Here is a 17,466-nt window from a genome sequence, read left to right as displayed (position 1 = left end):
ATGGTCTTTACCTTCCTCTATGTAGGTGAGAAAATGATCTTTACCTTCCTTTATGTAGGTGAGAAAATGATCTTTACCTTCCTCTATGTAGGTGAGAAAATGGTCTTTACCTTCCTCTATGTAGGTGAGAAAATGGTCTTTACCTTCCTTTATGTAGGTGAGAAAATGGTCTTTACCTTCCTTTATGTAGGTGAGAAAATGGTCTTTACCTTCCTCTATGTAGGTGAGAAAATGGTCTTTACCTTCCTCTATGTAGGTGAGAAAATGGTCTTTACCTTCCTCTATGTAGGTGAGAAAATGGTCTTTACCTTCCTCTATGTAGGTGAGAAAATGGTCTTTACCTTCCTCTATGTAGGTGAGAAAAGGATCTTTACCTTCCTCTATGTAGGTGAGAAAATGGTCTTTACCTTCCTCTATGTAGGTGAGAAAATGGTCTTTACCTTCCTTTATGTATGATCTTTACCTTCCTCTATGAGGTGAAAATGATCTTTACCTTCCTCTATGTAGGTGAGAAAATGGTCTTTACCTTCCTCTATGTAGGTGAGAAAATGTATGTAGGTGAGAAAATGGTCTTTACCTTCCTCTATGTAGGTGAGAAAATGGTCTTTACCTTCCTTCATGTAGGTGAGAAAATGGTCTTTACCTTCCTCTATGTAGGTGAGAAAATTGTCTTTACCTTCCTCTATGTAGGTGAGAAAATGGTCTTTACCTTCCTCTATGTAGGTGAGAAAAAATGGTAGGTGAGAAAATGGTCTTTACCTTCCTCTATGTAGGTGAGAAAATGGTCTTTACCTTCCTTTATGTGTGAGAAAATGGTCTTTACCTTTCTCTATGTGAGAAAATGGTCTTTACCTTGAGAAAATTGTCTTTACCTTTGTATGTGGGTGAGAAAATTGTCTTTACCTTTCGCTATGTGGGTGAGAAAATGATCTTTGCCTTCCTCTATGTAGGTTAGAAAATTGTATTTAACTTTCTTTATGTAGGTGAGAAAATGGTCTTTACCTTCCTCTATGTGGGTTAGAAAATGTATGTAGTGAGAAAATGGTCTTTACCTTCCTTTATGTAGGTGGAAAATGGTCTTTACCTTCCTTTATGTAGGTGAGAAAATGGTCTTTACCTTCCTCTATGTAGGTTAGAAAATGGTCTTTACCTTTCTCTATGTAGGTGAGAAAATGGTCTTTACCTTCCTCTATGTAGGTGAGAAAATGGTCTTTACCTTCCTCTATGTAGGTGAGAAAATGGTCTTTACCTTTCTCTATGTAGGTGAGAAAATGGTCTTTACCTTCCTCTATGTAGGTGAGAAAATGGTCTTTACCTTCCTTTATGTAGGTGAGAAAATGGTCTTTACCTTCTTTACCTTCTTTACCTTCCTCTATGTAGGTGAGAAAATGGTCTTTACCTTCCTTTATGTAGGTGAGAAAATGGTCTTTACCTTCCTTTATGTAGGTGAGAAAAAATGGTCTTTACCTTTACCTTCTTTATGTAGGTGAGAAAATGGTCTTTACCTTCCTTTATGTAGGTGAGAAAATGGTCTTTACCTTTTCTATGTATGTTATGTAGGTGAGAAAATGGTCTTTACCTTCCTTTATGTAGGTGAGAAAATGGTCTTTACCTTCCTTTATGTAGGTGAGAAAATGGTCTTTACTTTATGTAGGTGAGAAAATGATCTTTACTTTATGTAGGTGAGAAAATGGTCTTTACCTTCCTCTATGTAGGTTAGAAAATGATCTTTACCTTCCTTTATGTAGGTGAGAAAATGGTCTTTACCTTCCTTTATGTAGGTGAGAAAATGATCTTTACCTTCCTTTATGTAGGTGAGAAAATGATCTTTACCTTCCTTTATGTAGGTGAGGAAATGGTCTTTAATGTAGGTGAGAAAATGGTCTTTACCTTCCTGTATGTAGGTGAGAAAATGGTCTTTACCTTCCTTTATGTAGGTGAGAAATTGATCTTTACCTTTTCTCTATGTAGGTGAGAAAATGGTTTTTACCTTCCTCTATGTAGGTGAGGAAATGGTCTTTACCTTCCTCTATGTAGGTGAGAAAATGGTCTTTACCTTCCTCTATGTAGGTGAGAAAATGGTCTTTACCTTCCTCTATGTAGGTGAGAAAATGATCTTTACCTTCCTCTATGTAGGTGAGAAAATGGTCTTTACCTTCCTCTATGTAGGTGAGAAAATGGTCTTTACCTTCCTCTATGTAGGTGAGAAAATGAATTTGATTGTTCCTGACATCATCTTTTTTTAGAAAGAAGAAAAATACTGTGTTGTTTAATCCGAAAGATAGAGGTGCTGAAATTACAGCTTATTTTTAACATTTAAAAATCACATTAATTAAGATTTTTGCAAAGCCCGCGAAATCATGATTATATGATACTGTGATTTTAATCAATGTACTCTCTTGAGTTCTACAAAGAACAAGTAACTTTATGTGAATTTGAATGGTTGACATAACTGAAATATATAGTTGTAATCGTATAAACTTGGTCTGTAAAAAAATTCTGTTTTACGCTTTTACAATTTGTTGGTTATTTTTAAAATTGACCTTTTAGAAGTTTAGATTGTGCCTTTTGATTTGTTTTTCATAGTGAATGGCTTGGAGTACTCTAAACGACGAATTACGTCTTATTATCTTAAAGATGGTCACACAAAAGAAATGTCGTTCTGGTTTCACCCTCACGATTTAGCGCCTGATTTGGTCTATGAGCTAAGATTCTACACGTTGCGAAATGTACACGCCCAGATAACCACGCGAAACTTGCTTCGTACAGGTGTTTTACACGTAAGTTAACGGTATTTCCCAAAATGTTCGTTTTATACTAATGTTTCCTGATTAGTTCATTCAGACAAAATGTTTACATAGTTTTCAGTTTCCAGTGATTCCTTAAAAACAAGAGAAATAAAGGCTATTTTGATAAATGTGTCCAATGTTCCTCTGTAAACAGAGATTAAGGTAAGAGAAATTAAACGTTACAAACTTAAGAAACAAATATTGTAGTCTGATCAACCAGTTAAGATTGATTGTAATCATTTCTCTTCACTTTGTGTTCGTATTCTGTGTAATGTTTTCTTCACTGAATCTCTCTGAACGGACCACAATACTACTGATCCGAGTTCGTTTTCCGCCATCTTATATAAACTATTCTAGGTTACTCCAACCAGTGGAATAGCAGTTCTTTCTAAATTCACAGTCGATGCCACCATAGGCTGGGGCGCTGAAGAATCCCTCTATCCACTGTCTTATTATTTTACTTATACATATCTTGAATCTCCCGATGTCTCGTGGCCACTAGGAGAGATTTACCATGACCTCCAGTGCATGAGTGACATCAGACTTCCGTGCGGTAAAACAATTCTTGTCTTTTACATAAGAAATGTTCCTTTTGTTATTTGTTTATTTACTCTGAAGTCCGAACTTCCTAATGATTTAACTATAATGTATTAACCACATAATTCAACAACAGAACATCCGTTGTATTAAAAATAAAACTTAAATACACAACATTCGTAGTATTAAATATAAAATTTAAGTACAAAATATTCTTTGTATTAAATATTAAAGGGGCCCTGGCATGGCCTATCGCATTAAGACGTGCGCTTCGTAATCTGAGGGTCGCGGGTTCGCGCCCGAATCGCGCCAAAAATGCTCGCCCTCCCTGCCGTGGGGGCGTTATAATGTGACGGTCAATCCCATTTTTCGTTGTTAAAAGAGTAGCCCAAGAATTGGCGGTGGGTGGTGATGACTAGCTGCCTTCCCTTTAGTCTTACACTGCTAAATTAGGGACGGCTAGCGCAGATAACCCTCGTGTTGCTTTGAGCGAAATTCTAAAACAAACAAACAATTAAATATAAAACTTATGAACAGAACATTCGTTGTATTAAATATAAAACTTAAATTCAGAATATTCGTTATATTAAATATAAAACTTAAGTGCAGAACGTTCCATGCATTAAATATAAAACCTAAGAACAGTGCATTCGTTCTATTAAATTTCAAACTGAAGAACAGAGCATTTATTGTATTAAATATAAAACTTAAATACAGAATATTCGTTGTATTAAATATAAACTTAAGTGTACAACTTTGTTCTTTTAACTATAGAAATTAAATGTAGAACATTCGTTGTATTAAATATAAAACTTAAATACAGTACATTCGTTTCAATAAATATCAAACGTAAATACAAAACATTCATTGTGAAAAACTTAAATACAGATCACTCATTCTATTAAATATAAAACTTAAGAACTGAACATTGGTTATTTTAAATATAAAACAGAAATACAGAACATTCTTTGTATTAAATATGAAACATAAATACATGTCACTCATTCTATTAAATGTAAAACTTAAGAACAGTACATTCGTTGCATTAAATATAACACTTAAATACAGAACATTCGCTGTATTAACTGTAGAAATTAAGTATAGAAAATTTGTTATATTAAAAATAAAACTTAAATACAGAACTTTTGTTGTATTAAATATAAAACTTAAATACAGAACATTGGTTATTTTCATTATAGAAATTAAATACAAAACATTAGTTTTATTATGAATAAAATTTAAATATGGAACAGACGTTGTATTACATATAAACTTATATACAGAACATTCGTTGTATCAAATATGAAATGAACATGCAGAACATTTGTTGTATTAACTGTATAAGTTGAGTCTAGAATACTTCTTGTATTAAATATAAAACTTAAATACAGAACATTCGTGGCATTAAATATAAAACTAAAGTGCACAACATTTCTTGTATTAAATATAAAACTTAAATACAGAACATTCGTTGTATTAAATATAAAACTAAAGTGCAAAACATTCTGTGTATTAAATGTAAGACTTAAATAGAGAACATTCGTTGTCTTAACTATGGAAATTAATTTTAAAACATTCGTTGTATTAAATAAAAATTAAATAGAGAACATTTCTTGTATTAAGTAAAGAAAGTAAGTATAAAATATTAGTTGTATTAAATATAAAACAACAGTGTAGAACATTATTTGTATTAAATATAAGATTAAAATACAGAACTACTTTGTATTAACAAAAGCAATTAATTATAAGACATTTGTTGTATTAAATATAAAACATAAGTACAGAATATTCCTATTCTTAAATATAAAACGTAAATATAGAACATTCATTGTATTGAATATAAAACTTGAAAACAGAACATTCGTTGTATTAAATATAAAACTTAAATACAGAACATTCGTTGTATTAAATATAAAACTAAAGTGCAAAACATTCTGTGTATTAAGTGTAAGACTTAAATAGAGAACATTCGTTGTCTTAACTATGGAAATTAATTTTAAAACATTCGTTGTATTAAATAAAAATTAAATAGAGAACATTTCTTGTATTAAGTAAAGAAAGTAAGTATAAAATATTAGTTGTATTAAATATAAAACAACAGTGTAGAACATTATTTGTATTAAATATAAGATTAAAATACAGAACATTCTTTGTATTAACAAAAGCAATTAATTATAAGACATTCGTTGTATTAAATATAAAACATAAGTACAAAATATTCCTATTCTTAAATATAAAACGTAAATATAGAACATTCATTGTATTGAATATAAAACTTGAAAACAGAACATTCGTTGTATTAAGTATAAAACTTAAATACAGAACTTTCGTTGTATTAACTATAGAAATTACGTATAGATAATTGGTTGTATTAAATATAAAACTGAAATACAAAAAATTCGTTGTATTAAATATAAAACTTAAATACAGAACATTCGTTTCATTAAATATTAAACTTACATATATAACATTCATTGCATTAAATGTATCACATGAATACGTAAGTAACATTATTTCTATTAAATATAAAACTTAAATACAGAACATTCTTTGTAATAAATATAAAAAATAAATACAGATCATTCGTATTATTAAATATAAAACTTAAATAGAGAACATTCAATGTATTGAATATAAAACCTAAACACAGAATATTTCATGCATTAATTATAGAAATTAAGTATAGAATATTCGATGTATTAAATATAAATCTTAAGTACAGAACATTCGATGTATTAAACATAAATCTTTAATGTAGAACATTCGTTGCGTTAAATATAAAACTTAAATGCAGAATATTCGTTCTATTAGCTGTAGAAATAAAGTATAGAACATTTGTAGTATGAAATATAAAACTTAAATACAGAACATTTGTTGTATTAAATATAAAACTGTAATATATAACATTCGTTGTATTATCTGTAAAATTAATTATAGAAAATTTGTTGTATTAAATATCAAATTCAAATACACAACATTTGTTGTATTAAATATAAAACGTAGATACCGAACATTCATTGTATTAAATATAAAACTGAAATGCAGGTCACTCGTTGTATTAAATATAAAACTTATGAACAGAATATTCGTTGTATTAAATATTAAACTTTAACACAAAATAGTCGTTGTATTAAAGATAAAACTTAAGTACAGTACTTTCATTGTATAAAATATAAAACTTAAATACAGAGCATTCGTTGTTTCAACTGCAGAAATTAAATATGGAACATTTGTATATAAATATAAATGATAAATACAGAAGATTTATTTTATGTATAAAATTCAAATACAGAACATATGTTGTATTAATTAGAGGAATTAAGTATAGATCATTGGTTGTATTAAATATAAAACTTAAATACGGAACAGTCGTTGTATTAAATATAAAACTTAAGAACATTCACTGTATTAAATACATAATTTAAGGAAAGAACATGCCTTCTACTCACTCTAAAAACTAAGTTGAACGTTGTATGACACAATTCTGTATCAAGAATCCATCAATGTTATGTGCTTACAAACATTATAAGAGATTAATTGCAGTTTGTACCAAAAGACAGACATTTTCTCTAAACCTTTAAAGAAGGAATTACCAAAAATATTATTAATCTGGCGATTATTATTAATTTATTTACACAGGTGGGCCGACGGATACGTTAATTGTTACGGTAAGCGTTTGTGATCGTAATTATGCATGCTTGGATGCTTCAACCAAGGTGAATATCCAGTGTCCACCAAGTGTTTTACCACCTGTTTTATCTGAGGCTTTTACAGATATACGTTGGTTTGTTACAACAGGTAAATTACTTTTGTCTCAATTACTTTTCTAATTATTTATCTAACGCGCTTTCTTCGAATCGAAGTTCACTTTTATTGCTGAATATTATAGTTTTATAAATATGGATAATGATTACTAATCAGCACTACATTAAATATGGTATCACACAAAACTTAAATTTCATCATGTTCAGATACCATCACAAAAGTGTTTGATTAAACTTGAGGTAAGGCTTAAAGTTAGGCCTAACACAATTGTCTCTAGTTTTTCTGCTGCAATCACGTGTCTTTGTGAGTGTTTGAGTTTTGTAAAATCTGTGACGTTATTGAACATTTAATAAACCAAAATATCGTCACCTGTTCAATATAATTAAACAATTATAAAACTAAAAGTTACAAATGATGGATCAGATGCCAGAAAAAAATTAAACACCAAAGACCTACGAACATTAACTTCCTCAAAGTGAGGACACGTGTACTTTAATATCCTTCAAGTGAAGACGCGTTTAGTTTAATTCTTTTCAGTGAAATCACGTGTATTTAACGTCTTCTAAGTAAAGACACGTGTAGTTTAATATCCTACAAGTGACACAAATGCACTTTCCTCTCCTCCTAGTGAAACACGTGTACTTTAATCTCTTGTAAGAGAAGACACGTGTACTTTAATCTCTTGTAAGTGAAAACATGTGTACTTTATTCTCTTATCAGTGAAGACGCATGTACTTTCATCTCCTCTTAGTGAAATACGTGTACTTTAATCTCTTCTAATTGAATACACGTGTATTTTAATCTCCTGCAAGTGGAAACCTGTGTACTTTATTGCCCTCTAACTGAATACACGTGTATTTTAATCTCCTGTAAGTGGAAACCTGTGAACTTTATTGTCCTGTAAGTGGAAACCTGTGAACTTTATTGTCCTCTAAGTGAAGACACGTGTATTTTAATCTCCTGTAAGTGGAAACCTGTGTATTTTATTGCCCTCTAACTGAATACACGTGTATTTTAATCTCCTGTAAGTGGAAACCTGTGAACTTTATTGTCCTCTAAGTGAAGACACGTGTATTTTAATCTCCTGTAAGTGGAAACCTGTGAACTTTATTGTCCTCTAAGTGAAGACACGTGTATTTTAATCTCCTGTAAGTGGAAACCTGTGAACTTTATTGCCCTCTAAGTGAAGACACGTGTATCTTAATCTTCTATAAGTAAAGTCACATATACTTCAACTTCTTCTAAGTTAAGATACATATAATTTATCTTCTTCTTAGTGAAAACACGTGTAGTTTAATCTCATCTAATTGAAAACATGTGTACGTGTACTTTAATCTCTTCTAATTGAAATCACGTGTACGTGTACTTTAATCACCTATACGTGATTTTCTTACAATTGAAGAAAAGTGTAATTTAATCTCTTATAAGTAAAGACACACATACTTCAACTTCTTCTAAGTTAAAACGCGTGTACTTTAATATCCTATAAGTGAACACGCGTGTACTTTAATCTCTTCTTAGGGAAACACGTGTACTTTAATCGCCTGTACGTGAAAACGCATGTCCTTTAATATCCTATAAGATAAGGCACGTGTACTTCAATTTTCTCTAAGTGAAACACGTGTACTTCAATTTTCTCTAAGTGAAACACGTGTACTTTAATCACCTACACGTGAAGACGCGTATCCTTTAACAATCCTATAAGATAAGGCACGTGTACTTCAATTTTCTCTAAGTGAAAGCTCGTGTCCTTTAATATCCTATACGATAAGGCACGTGTACTTCTCTTTTCTCTAAGTGAAAGCTCGTGTCCTTTAATATCCCATAAGATAAGGCACGTGTACTTCTCTTTTCTCTAAGTGAAAGCTCGTGTCCTTTAATATCCCATAAGATAAGGCACGTGTACTTCAATTTTCTCTAAGTGAAAGCTTGTGTCCTTTAATATCCTATAAGATAAGGCACGTGTACTTCTCTTTTCTCTAAGTGAAAGCTCGTGTCCTTTAATATCCTATAAGATAAGGCACGTGTACTTCAATTTTCTCTAAGTGAAAGTTCGTGTCCTTTAATATCCTATAAGATAAAGCACGTGTACTTCAATTTTCTCTAAGTGAAAGCTCGTGTCCTTTAATATCCTATAAGATAAGGCACGTGTACTTCAATTTTCTCTAAGTGAAAGCTCGTGTCCTTTAATATCCTATAAGATAAGGCACGTGTACTTCAATTTCCTCTAAATGAAAGCTCGTGTCCTTTAATATCCTATAAGATAAGGCACGTGTACTTCAATTTTCTCTAAGTGAAAGCTCGTGTCCTTTAATATCCTATAAGATAAGGCACGTGTACTTCAATTTTCTCTAAGTGAAAGCTCGTGTCCTTTAATATCCTATAAGATAAGGCACGTGTACTTCAATTTTCTCTAAGTGAAAGCTCGTGTCCTTTAATATCCTATAAGATAAGGCACGTGTACTTCAATTTTCTCTAAGTGAAAGCTCGTGTCCTTTAATATCCTATAAGATAAGGCACGTGTACTTCAATTTCCTCTAAATGAAAGCTCGTGTCCTTTAATATCCTATAAGATAAGGCACGTGTACTTCAATTTTCTCTAAGTGAAAGCTCGTGTCCTTTAATATCCTATAAGATAAGGCACGTGTACTTCAAAGACACATATACTTTAACTTCTTTTAACTGAGGACACACATAGTTTAATGTCTTCTTACCTAGGACACGTGTAATTTAATCTCTTCTAAGTTGAGGCACGTGTACTTTCATCTCTTGTAAGTGAACACACGTGTACTGTCATCTCCTCAATATGAAGACACATGTACTTTCAGCTTTTGTAAGTAAAGAGTCACGTATTACTTTTTTCTAGGTTAAGACTTATATACTATTATATTTTCTGTGGAAACCTATGTACCATTGTTTTCTGTTTTGATGAATACTTATATACTATTATGTTTTCCATGTGAAGGCCCATATAATGTTTCACACTTTTTCTCCCAGGTTTCTTCTGTAGAGCCATGTCGATAGTTGGATCACTTGTTAGAAGTCCACTGATTACCAACGATTCCTCTATCAGCTTCGAGACAGAACTCGGGAAGTTGGTAGACAATGTTGTCATTGAAACTACACGACGAATCAGACATGGGTCAGTGAACATAAAGTTACAACTACGTGTGTTAGTCTTCACAAAAACACATGTTTCAGTGTGAAGCACAAAATCATATTTTGTGTTTATTCTGTGTTTGTTGTTATGAACGAGACATCTGTGCTCTGTTCACTACGGGGATAGCGTTATAAGTCAGACTGACCTATGTGTCTCTAGTGGAATTATTTAGCAAGCAATGACACTTTGCTTGAATGCGTAATTCTCCCAATGTCACTTTGGGAGAATTATGTAACAAGCAATGCCACTTTGGGAGAATTATGTAACAAGCAATGTCACTTTGGGAGAATTATGTAACAAGCAATGTCACTTTGGGAGAATTATGTGGAGGGGAAGATACAAACACAGTAACAGTCTGATGGGATATGATAATAGGGAAGTGTTCACACAGTAACACTGATGGGATATGATACTAGGGAAGTGTTCACACAGTAACACTGTCTGATGGGATATGATACTATGGAAGTGTTCACACAGTAACACTGTCTGATGGGATATGATACTAGGGAAGTGTTCACACAGTAAGACTATCTGATGGGATATGATACTAGGGAAGTGTTCATACAGTAACACTGTTTGATGGGATATGATACTATGAAAGTGTTTACACAGTAACACTGATGGGATATGATACTATGAAAGTGTTTACACAGTAACACTGATGGGATATGATACTAGGGAAGTGTTCACACAGTAACACTGATGGGATATGATACGAAGGAAGTGTTCACATAGTAACACTGTCTGAAGGGATATGATACTAGGGAAGTGTTTACACAGTAATACTAGGAGGTGTTTACACCGTAACACTGTCTGACAGTGTAACACTGATAGTAACACTGTCTGAAACTTGCAGGTGTTTACGTAGTTATTAACAGTATAAAATTACTCCTGTAAAAGGTTTTGCCTGATGGTTCAGGGGTAAATCTATGAAAATCGGGATTCGACTCCTGACAGTGTACAGAGTGGATATATAGCCAATTGGTGAGATTTGGAATAAAAAGACAAAGACAACAAACAGTAAACAATTTTTTTTAAATATATGTACATTTTAAATTTCAGATTTCTTGAAGCTCCACTTATTGCCAAGAGCATGATCCAGGAGCTGGCATGTGTTCTTCAACACATTGGGAACCAGAACCTGTCTGTGAGAGCTACTCGTCACTTAATACATCTTCAACGCATACTGCTAGAAAGACTTCGACTTGAGACATCCAGTAAATCAAACAATTCTTTCTCTGCAGAAGGTAACTCTGAAGCCTAGTTAGTTCCTTTCCTTATCCTCCCATATCTCGTACATTAAAATAATGTTACACTTACGTTGACTCTTAAGCCTATATAGAACCTTTCTATTACATTACATTATTATATTAAATGAAAATAATGTAACACTTACGGTAATTTTTAAGCCTAGATAGAACATTTCCGTATATTCCTGTAGATAAAAATAAAAACAAAATTGAGGTAATTTCTAAGCCTAGATAAATCCTTTCTTTATTTTACTGTACATGAAAATAATGGTATGCTTAAGGTAACTTCTGAGCCTATAATATATAACCTTTATTTATATACCTTTAGCATTACCAACCTTTTGAGGTTCCCATGCATTTTCAGAAACCTTAAATAAATTGTTAAGATGTTATCGTATCCATAATTAGTAAACAAACAGAAAACTAAGATAAATCCTGATTCCAACAAGTACAGACTGCTAGCAATATTAGTTTCTGTCTGGTAAACCTCCTCTACTGTATTATACCATATATCTCCATTATATTATCGGTTCTTTAGTTAGGAGCCTTCTATTGTGTTCTATTGAGGATACTATTCTGGATACACGACATGGATAATAGTTCTTGGTCGAGTTAATCTGGAGACAAGACATGGACAATCCTGGTTGGAGAAAAAGAAAATACATGGACAATCCCAGTCGGAGGTATTACTCTGGAAAAAATAGAGGGATAATCCCTGCTGGGGGAGTCTTTCTGGAAATGATATGGACATTTTCTGATGAGGGCATTACGCTGCTGATAAAACATGAAAAATTCCTGTTGGGGGCGTACGCTGCTGACAAAACATGAAAAATTCCTGTTGGGGTGTTATGCTGTAGACACGACATGGGCAATTCTTATTGGGGACCTTTTTTTGTATATAAAACAATAACCACGCAGAAATATACTGTTCTTAAATTATTACCAGATTGTTAGTTTACGTAGTTAATGTGAACTGAAACACCCTTACATTTCGTTTATGGTAAGTTACATATTACTAAACACTACAGAAATGCTTTAACGTTCATGGTAAGTTACATATTACTAAACACTACAGAAATGCTTTAACGTTCATGGTAAGTTACATATTACTAAACACTACAGAAATGCTTTAACGTTCATGGTAAGTTACATATTACTAAACACTACAGAAATGCTTTAACGTTCATGGTAAGTTACATATTACTAAACACTACAGAAATGCTTTAACGTTCATGGTAAGTTACATATTACTAAACACTACAGAAATGCTTTAACGTTCATGGTAAGTTACATATTACTAAACACTACAGAAATGCTTTAACGTTCATGGTAAGTTACATATTACTAAACACTACAGAAATGCTTTAACGTTCATGGTAAGTTACATATTACTAAACACTACAGAAATGCTTTAACGTTCATGGTAAGTTACATATTACTAAACATTACAGAAATGCTTTAACGTTCATGGTAAGTTACATAACACTAAACACTACAGAAATGCTTTAACGTTCATGGTAAGTTACATATCACTAAACACTACAGAAATGCTTTAACGTTCATGGTAAGTTACATATTACTAAACACTACAGAAATGCTTTAACGTTCATGGTAAGTTACATATCACTAAACACTACAGAAATGCTTTAACGTTCATGGTAAGTTACATATCACTAAACACTACAGAAATGCTTTAACGTTCATGGTAAGTTACATATCACTAAACACTACAGAAATGCTTTAACGTTCATGGTAAGTTACATATCACTAAACACTACAGAAATGCTTTAACGTTCATGGTAAGTTACATATCACTAAACACTACAGAAATGCTTTAACGTTCATGGTAAGTTACATATCACTAAACACTACAGAAATGCTTTAACGTTCATGGTAAGTTACATATCACTAAACACTACAGAAATGCTTTAACGTTCATGGTAAGTTACATATTACTAAACACTACAGAAATGCTTTAACGTTCATGGTAAGTTACATATTACTAAACACTACAGAAATGCTTTAACGTTCATGGTAAGTTACATATTACTAAACACTACAGAAATGCTTTAACGTTCATGGTAAGTTACATATCACTAAACACTACAGAAATGCTTTAACGTTCATGGTAAGTTACATATCACTAAACACTACAGAAATGCTTTAACGTTCATGGTAAGTTACATATCACTAAACACTACAGAAATGCTTTAACGTTCATGGTAAGTTACATATCACTAAACACTACAGAAATGCTTTAACGTTCATGGTAAGTTACATATCACTAAACACTACAGAAATGCTTTAACGTTCATGGTAAGTTACATATCACTAAACACTACAGAAATGCTTTAACGTTCATGGTAAGTTACATATCACTAAACACTACAGAAATGCTTTAACGTTCATGGTAAGTTACATATTACTAAACACTACAGAAATGCTTTAACGTTCATGGTAAGTTACATATCACTAAACACTACAGAAATGCTTTAACGTTCATGGTAAGTTACATATTACTAAACACTACAGAAATGCTTTAACGTTCATGGTAAGTTACATATTACTAAACACTACAGAAATGCTTTAACGTTCATGGTAAGTTACATATCACTAAACACTACAGAAATGCTTTAACGTTCATGGTAAGTTACATATTACTAAACACTACAGAAATGCTTTAACGTTCATGGTAAGTTACATATTACTAAACACTACAGAAATGCTTTAAATGGTGCTTACAGAAATAACGTTCATGGTAAGTTACATATTACTAAACACTACAGAAATGCTTTAACGTTCATGGTAAGTTACATATTACTAAACACTACAGAAATGCTTTAACGTTCATGGTAAGTTACATATTACTAAACACTACAGAAATGCTTTAACGTTCATGGTAAGTTACATATCACTAAACACTACAGAAATGCTTTAACGTTCATGGTAAGTTACATATTACTAAACATGCAGAAATGCTTTAACGTTCATGGTAAGTTACATATTACTAAACACTACAGAAATGCTTTAACGTTCATGGTAAGTTACATATTACTAAACACTACAGAAATGCTTTAACGTTCATGGTAAGTTACATATTACTAAACACTACAGAAATGCTTTAACGTTCATGGTAAGTTACATATCACTAAACACTACAGAAATGCTTTAACGTTCATGGTAAATTACATATCACTAAACACTACAGAAATGCTTTAACGTTCATGGTAAGTTACATATTACTAAAGGCTACAGAAATGCTTTAACTCATTTTTTTCCATTTCAGAAACTCAGCTGTACACTGATTACGAAGTTGATGACCAGGTTGCACCAGTTTCACCATCTCTGGTCAAGATGGTAATTTTATTTGTAAAAATTACTTATATTTTTACTTATTGATCAAACAGTTTTATCAGATTGTATATATCTATATTTGAGGTACTGCAAATAACCAAGTTAAACTAAATTACGTTAAGATACAATTTTGCAATCATTTCTATTACAATAACTTTGGGGAAGGGATGTTGACCAAGTGCATATGGTGACCTGAATCTCTTAAATGTGTGGATGTTGACCAAGTGTAAATGGTGGCTGGGTCTCTTAAATGTGTGGATGTTGACCAAGTGTATATAAATGTGTCGTGTTGACTGGTGGTCTCTTAAATGTGTGGATGTTGACCAAGTGTATATGGTGGCTGGGTCTCCTAAATGTGTCGATGTTGACCAAGTTTATATGGTGGCTGGGTCTCTTAAATGTGCGGATGTTGACCAAGTGTATATGGTGGCTGGGTCTCCTAAATGTGTCGATGTTGACCAAGTTTATATGGTGGCTGGGTCTCTTAAATGTGTGGATGTTGACCAAGTGTATATGGTGGCTGGGTCTCTTAAATGTGTCGATGTTGACCAAGTTTATATGGTGGCTGGGTCTCTTAAATGTGTGGATGTTGACCAAGTTTATATGGTGGCTGGGTCTCTTAAATGTGTGGATGTTGACCAAGTGTATATGGTGGCTGGGGTCTCTTAAATGTGTGGATGTTGACCAAGTGTATATGGTGAGCTGTGTCTCTTCACTATGTGGCCCTCGACTGAGTGAATATGGTGACCTGGGTCAAAAGTAAAAACAAATAATTTATATTTATTTATTAATATTTATTTCATGATATTCTCATGATAAAAACAAATAACAATTTGTAATACGCTGAAAACATGATGTACTTAAAATGCGAGTGTTTTTGTTTCTTATATTTTGTAATCTGTAAACTATTTTTCCCTACTGTAACACGGACTTTAATCTTTCAAACAAAACTTAGAATTTTCTTTTCACCCAAAACAGGTTGAAATCGTGTTATTTATTGAAAAGTTACATTTTGAAGTAAACAGAAAAAATACAGTGAGAGAAAAAACAAACGGACATTTCCGAAGGATGGCAGTGTTGCTGACCACCACGTGTAGACGGAGAGCCCACATACCTATGACAGTTACACTTCCTTATATGGACATTGGCATTGTTTCAATTCACTTATTTTCCAGAAAATTTACTTACAACATTATGTCAACACCAATAAAGGTATCAACTTATTTATTTCTATTTCAAGTTATAACAAAAGTAGATAGTTCCACAATTTTTTAAAAGTCAACTCCACTCTTACATGTCAGTTAAGATGTCCGGAGTGAAACTTCAACTACCATTGAATTTTATCAGTTTTAAAGACGTGTAAAATTTGGTGTGACCAAGGCAAACCTCATCCATTACCGATGGGTGAAGCAAATCCCCCTGCCCCCCGCTAGTACAGCGGTATGTCTCCGGATTTACAACGCTAAAATCAGGGGTTCGATTCCCCTCGGTGGGCTGAGCAGATAGCCCTTTGTGGCTTTGCTATAACAAAAACACACATACACACAACAAATCCCCAGATCGGGGAAAGAGAAAAGGTGGTGAAATACAGTCTTATTGGATAATGTCTTTCATATTTCATAATCTCTACTCACTATTAATGGCTTCTGGCTGTAAGTCAGTTATTAATTATAATCCATATAGGGCCTGGCATGGCCTAGCGCGTAAGGCGTGCGACTCGTAATCCGAGGGTCGCGGGTTCGCGCCCGCGTCGCGCCTAACATGCTCGCCCTCCCAGCCGTGGGGGCGTTATAATATGACGGTCATTCCCATTATTCGTTGGTAAAAGAGTAGCCCAAGAGTTGGCGGTGGGTGTTGATGACTAGCTGCCTTCCCTCTAGTCTTACACTGCTAAATTAGGGACGGCTAGCACAGATAGCTCTCGAGTAGCTTTGTGGGAAATTCCAAAACAAACAAACAAACAAACAAACATATAATCCATATTCATATTTTATCCGCCTCCCCCTTCCTGTAACCTTATTATGAATACTTTATAATAACTTACAACTTTGCTAATTACTCTCAACTTTACAAGTTATTAGTTCTATGGAACAGATCTTAACCATCTTGGCCAAGAAGAATCGTAAACAACACATAATTCTATTTCATGGAAAGATCTTCCCTTTCTCATTGGATATGAACACCAAGGAATTAGGAAAGAGCTTTTCACGATTGCCAAAGAAGTCCAGTTTCAAGCCTTTCCACCACGTGCTTCGATATGGTCATCCAGCTATTCTTTTGTTTAAAATCAATTCAAAATTGGAAGTACCTTGGGTAAACAATGGTCGACAAAATATACAGGATAAACGAACTGGCCACACAGTGAGGTTTTGCTCGCGCAAGAGAACCTAAGTTAAATGTTATCACACTTGTTTGCGTTAGAAATATTTAGATTCTCAGACATTTTGAGTGTGTGTGTGTTACTAGTGGTATAAATTTGATATGTTATCTTCACTAGTTCTCATGGTTATCTATAATCATTTTATAATTGTTACTCTTCAAGAAACCATTCAACAGATATTTTCTTTTTTCCATAATTTACCAGACTTATCTATATTTTGGTTGGTTTGTA

The 17,466-nt window shown here is 32.9% G+C and overlaps 2 protein-coding genes across 2 annotated transcripts in view; one reads left to right on the top strand and one right to left on the bottom strand.

The window, feature by feature from the left end:
• DCP2 (decapping mRNA 2) overlaps positions 1 to 17,466 on the bottom strand; it is a 215,505-nt gene that overhangs the window by 48,483 nt on the left and 149,556 nt on the right. The gene's annotated exons all lie outside the window — the stretch shown is intronic.
• LOC143235208 (uncharacterized) overlaps positions 2,591 to 17,466 on the top strand; it is a 33,119-nt gene continuing 18,243 nt past the window's right edge. The window contains exons 1-7 of the mRNA XM_076473153.1: positions 2,591 to 2,780; positions 3,147 to 3,342; positions 6,966 to 7,124; positions 10,089 to 10,233; positions 11,314 to 11,498; positions 14,788 to 14,858; positions 15,834 to 16,067. Coding sequence (XP_076329268.1) covers positions 2,655 to 2,780; positions 3,147 to 3,342; positions 6,966 to 7,124; positions 10,089 to 10,233; positions 11,314 to 11,498; positions 14,788 to 14,858; positions 15,834 to 16,067 — 1,116 coding nt within the window. The 5' untranslated portion in view covers positions 2,591 to 2,654. The remainder of the gene's footprint in view (positions 2,781 to 3,146; positions 3,343 to 6,965; positions 7,125 to 10,088; positions 10,234 to 11,313; positions 11,499 to 14,787; positions 14,859 to 15,833; positions 16,068 to 17,466) is intronic.

Source organism: Tachypleus tridentatus, chromosome 2 (assembly GCF_004210375.1).
Source record: "Tachypleus tridentatus isolate NWPU-2018 chromosome 2, ASM421037v1, whole genome shotgun sequence".
NCBI lineage: Eukaryota > Metazoa > Arthropoda > Merostomata > Xiphosura > Limulidae > Tachypleus > Tachypleus tridentatus.
The sequence above is the reverse complement of the archived record's forward strand: the minus strand, read 5'-3'. Positions and strand labels throughout refer to the sequence as shown.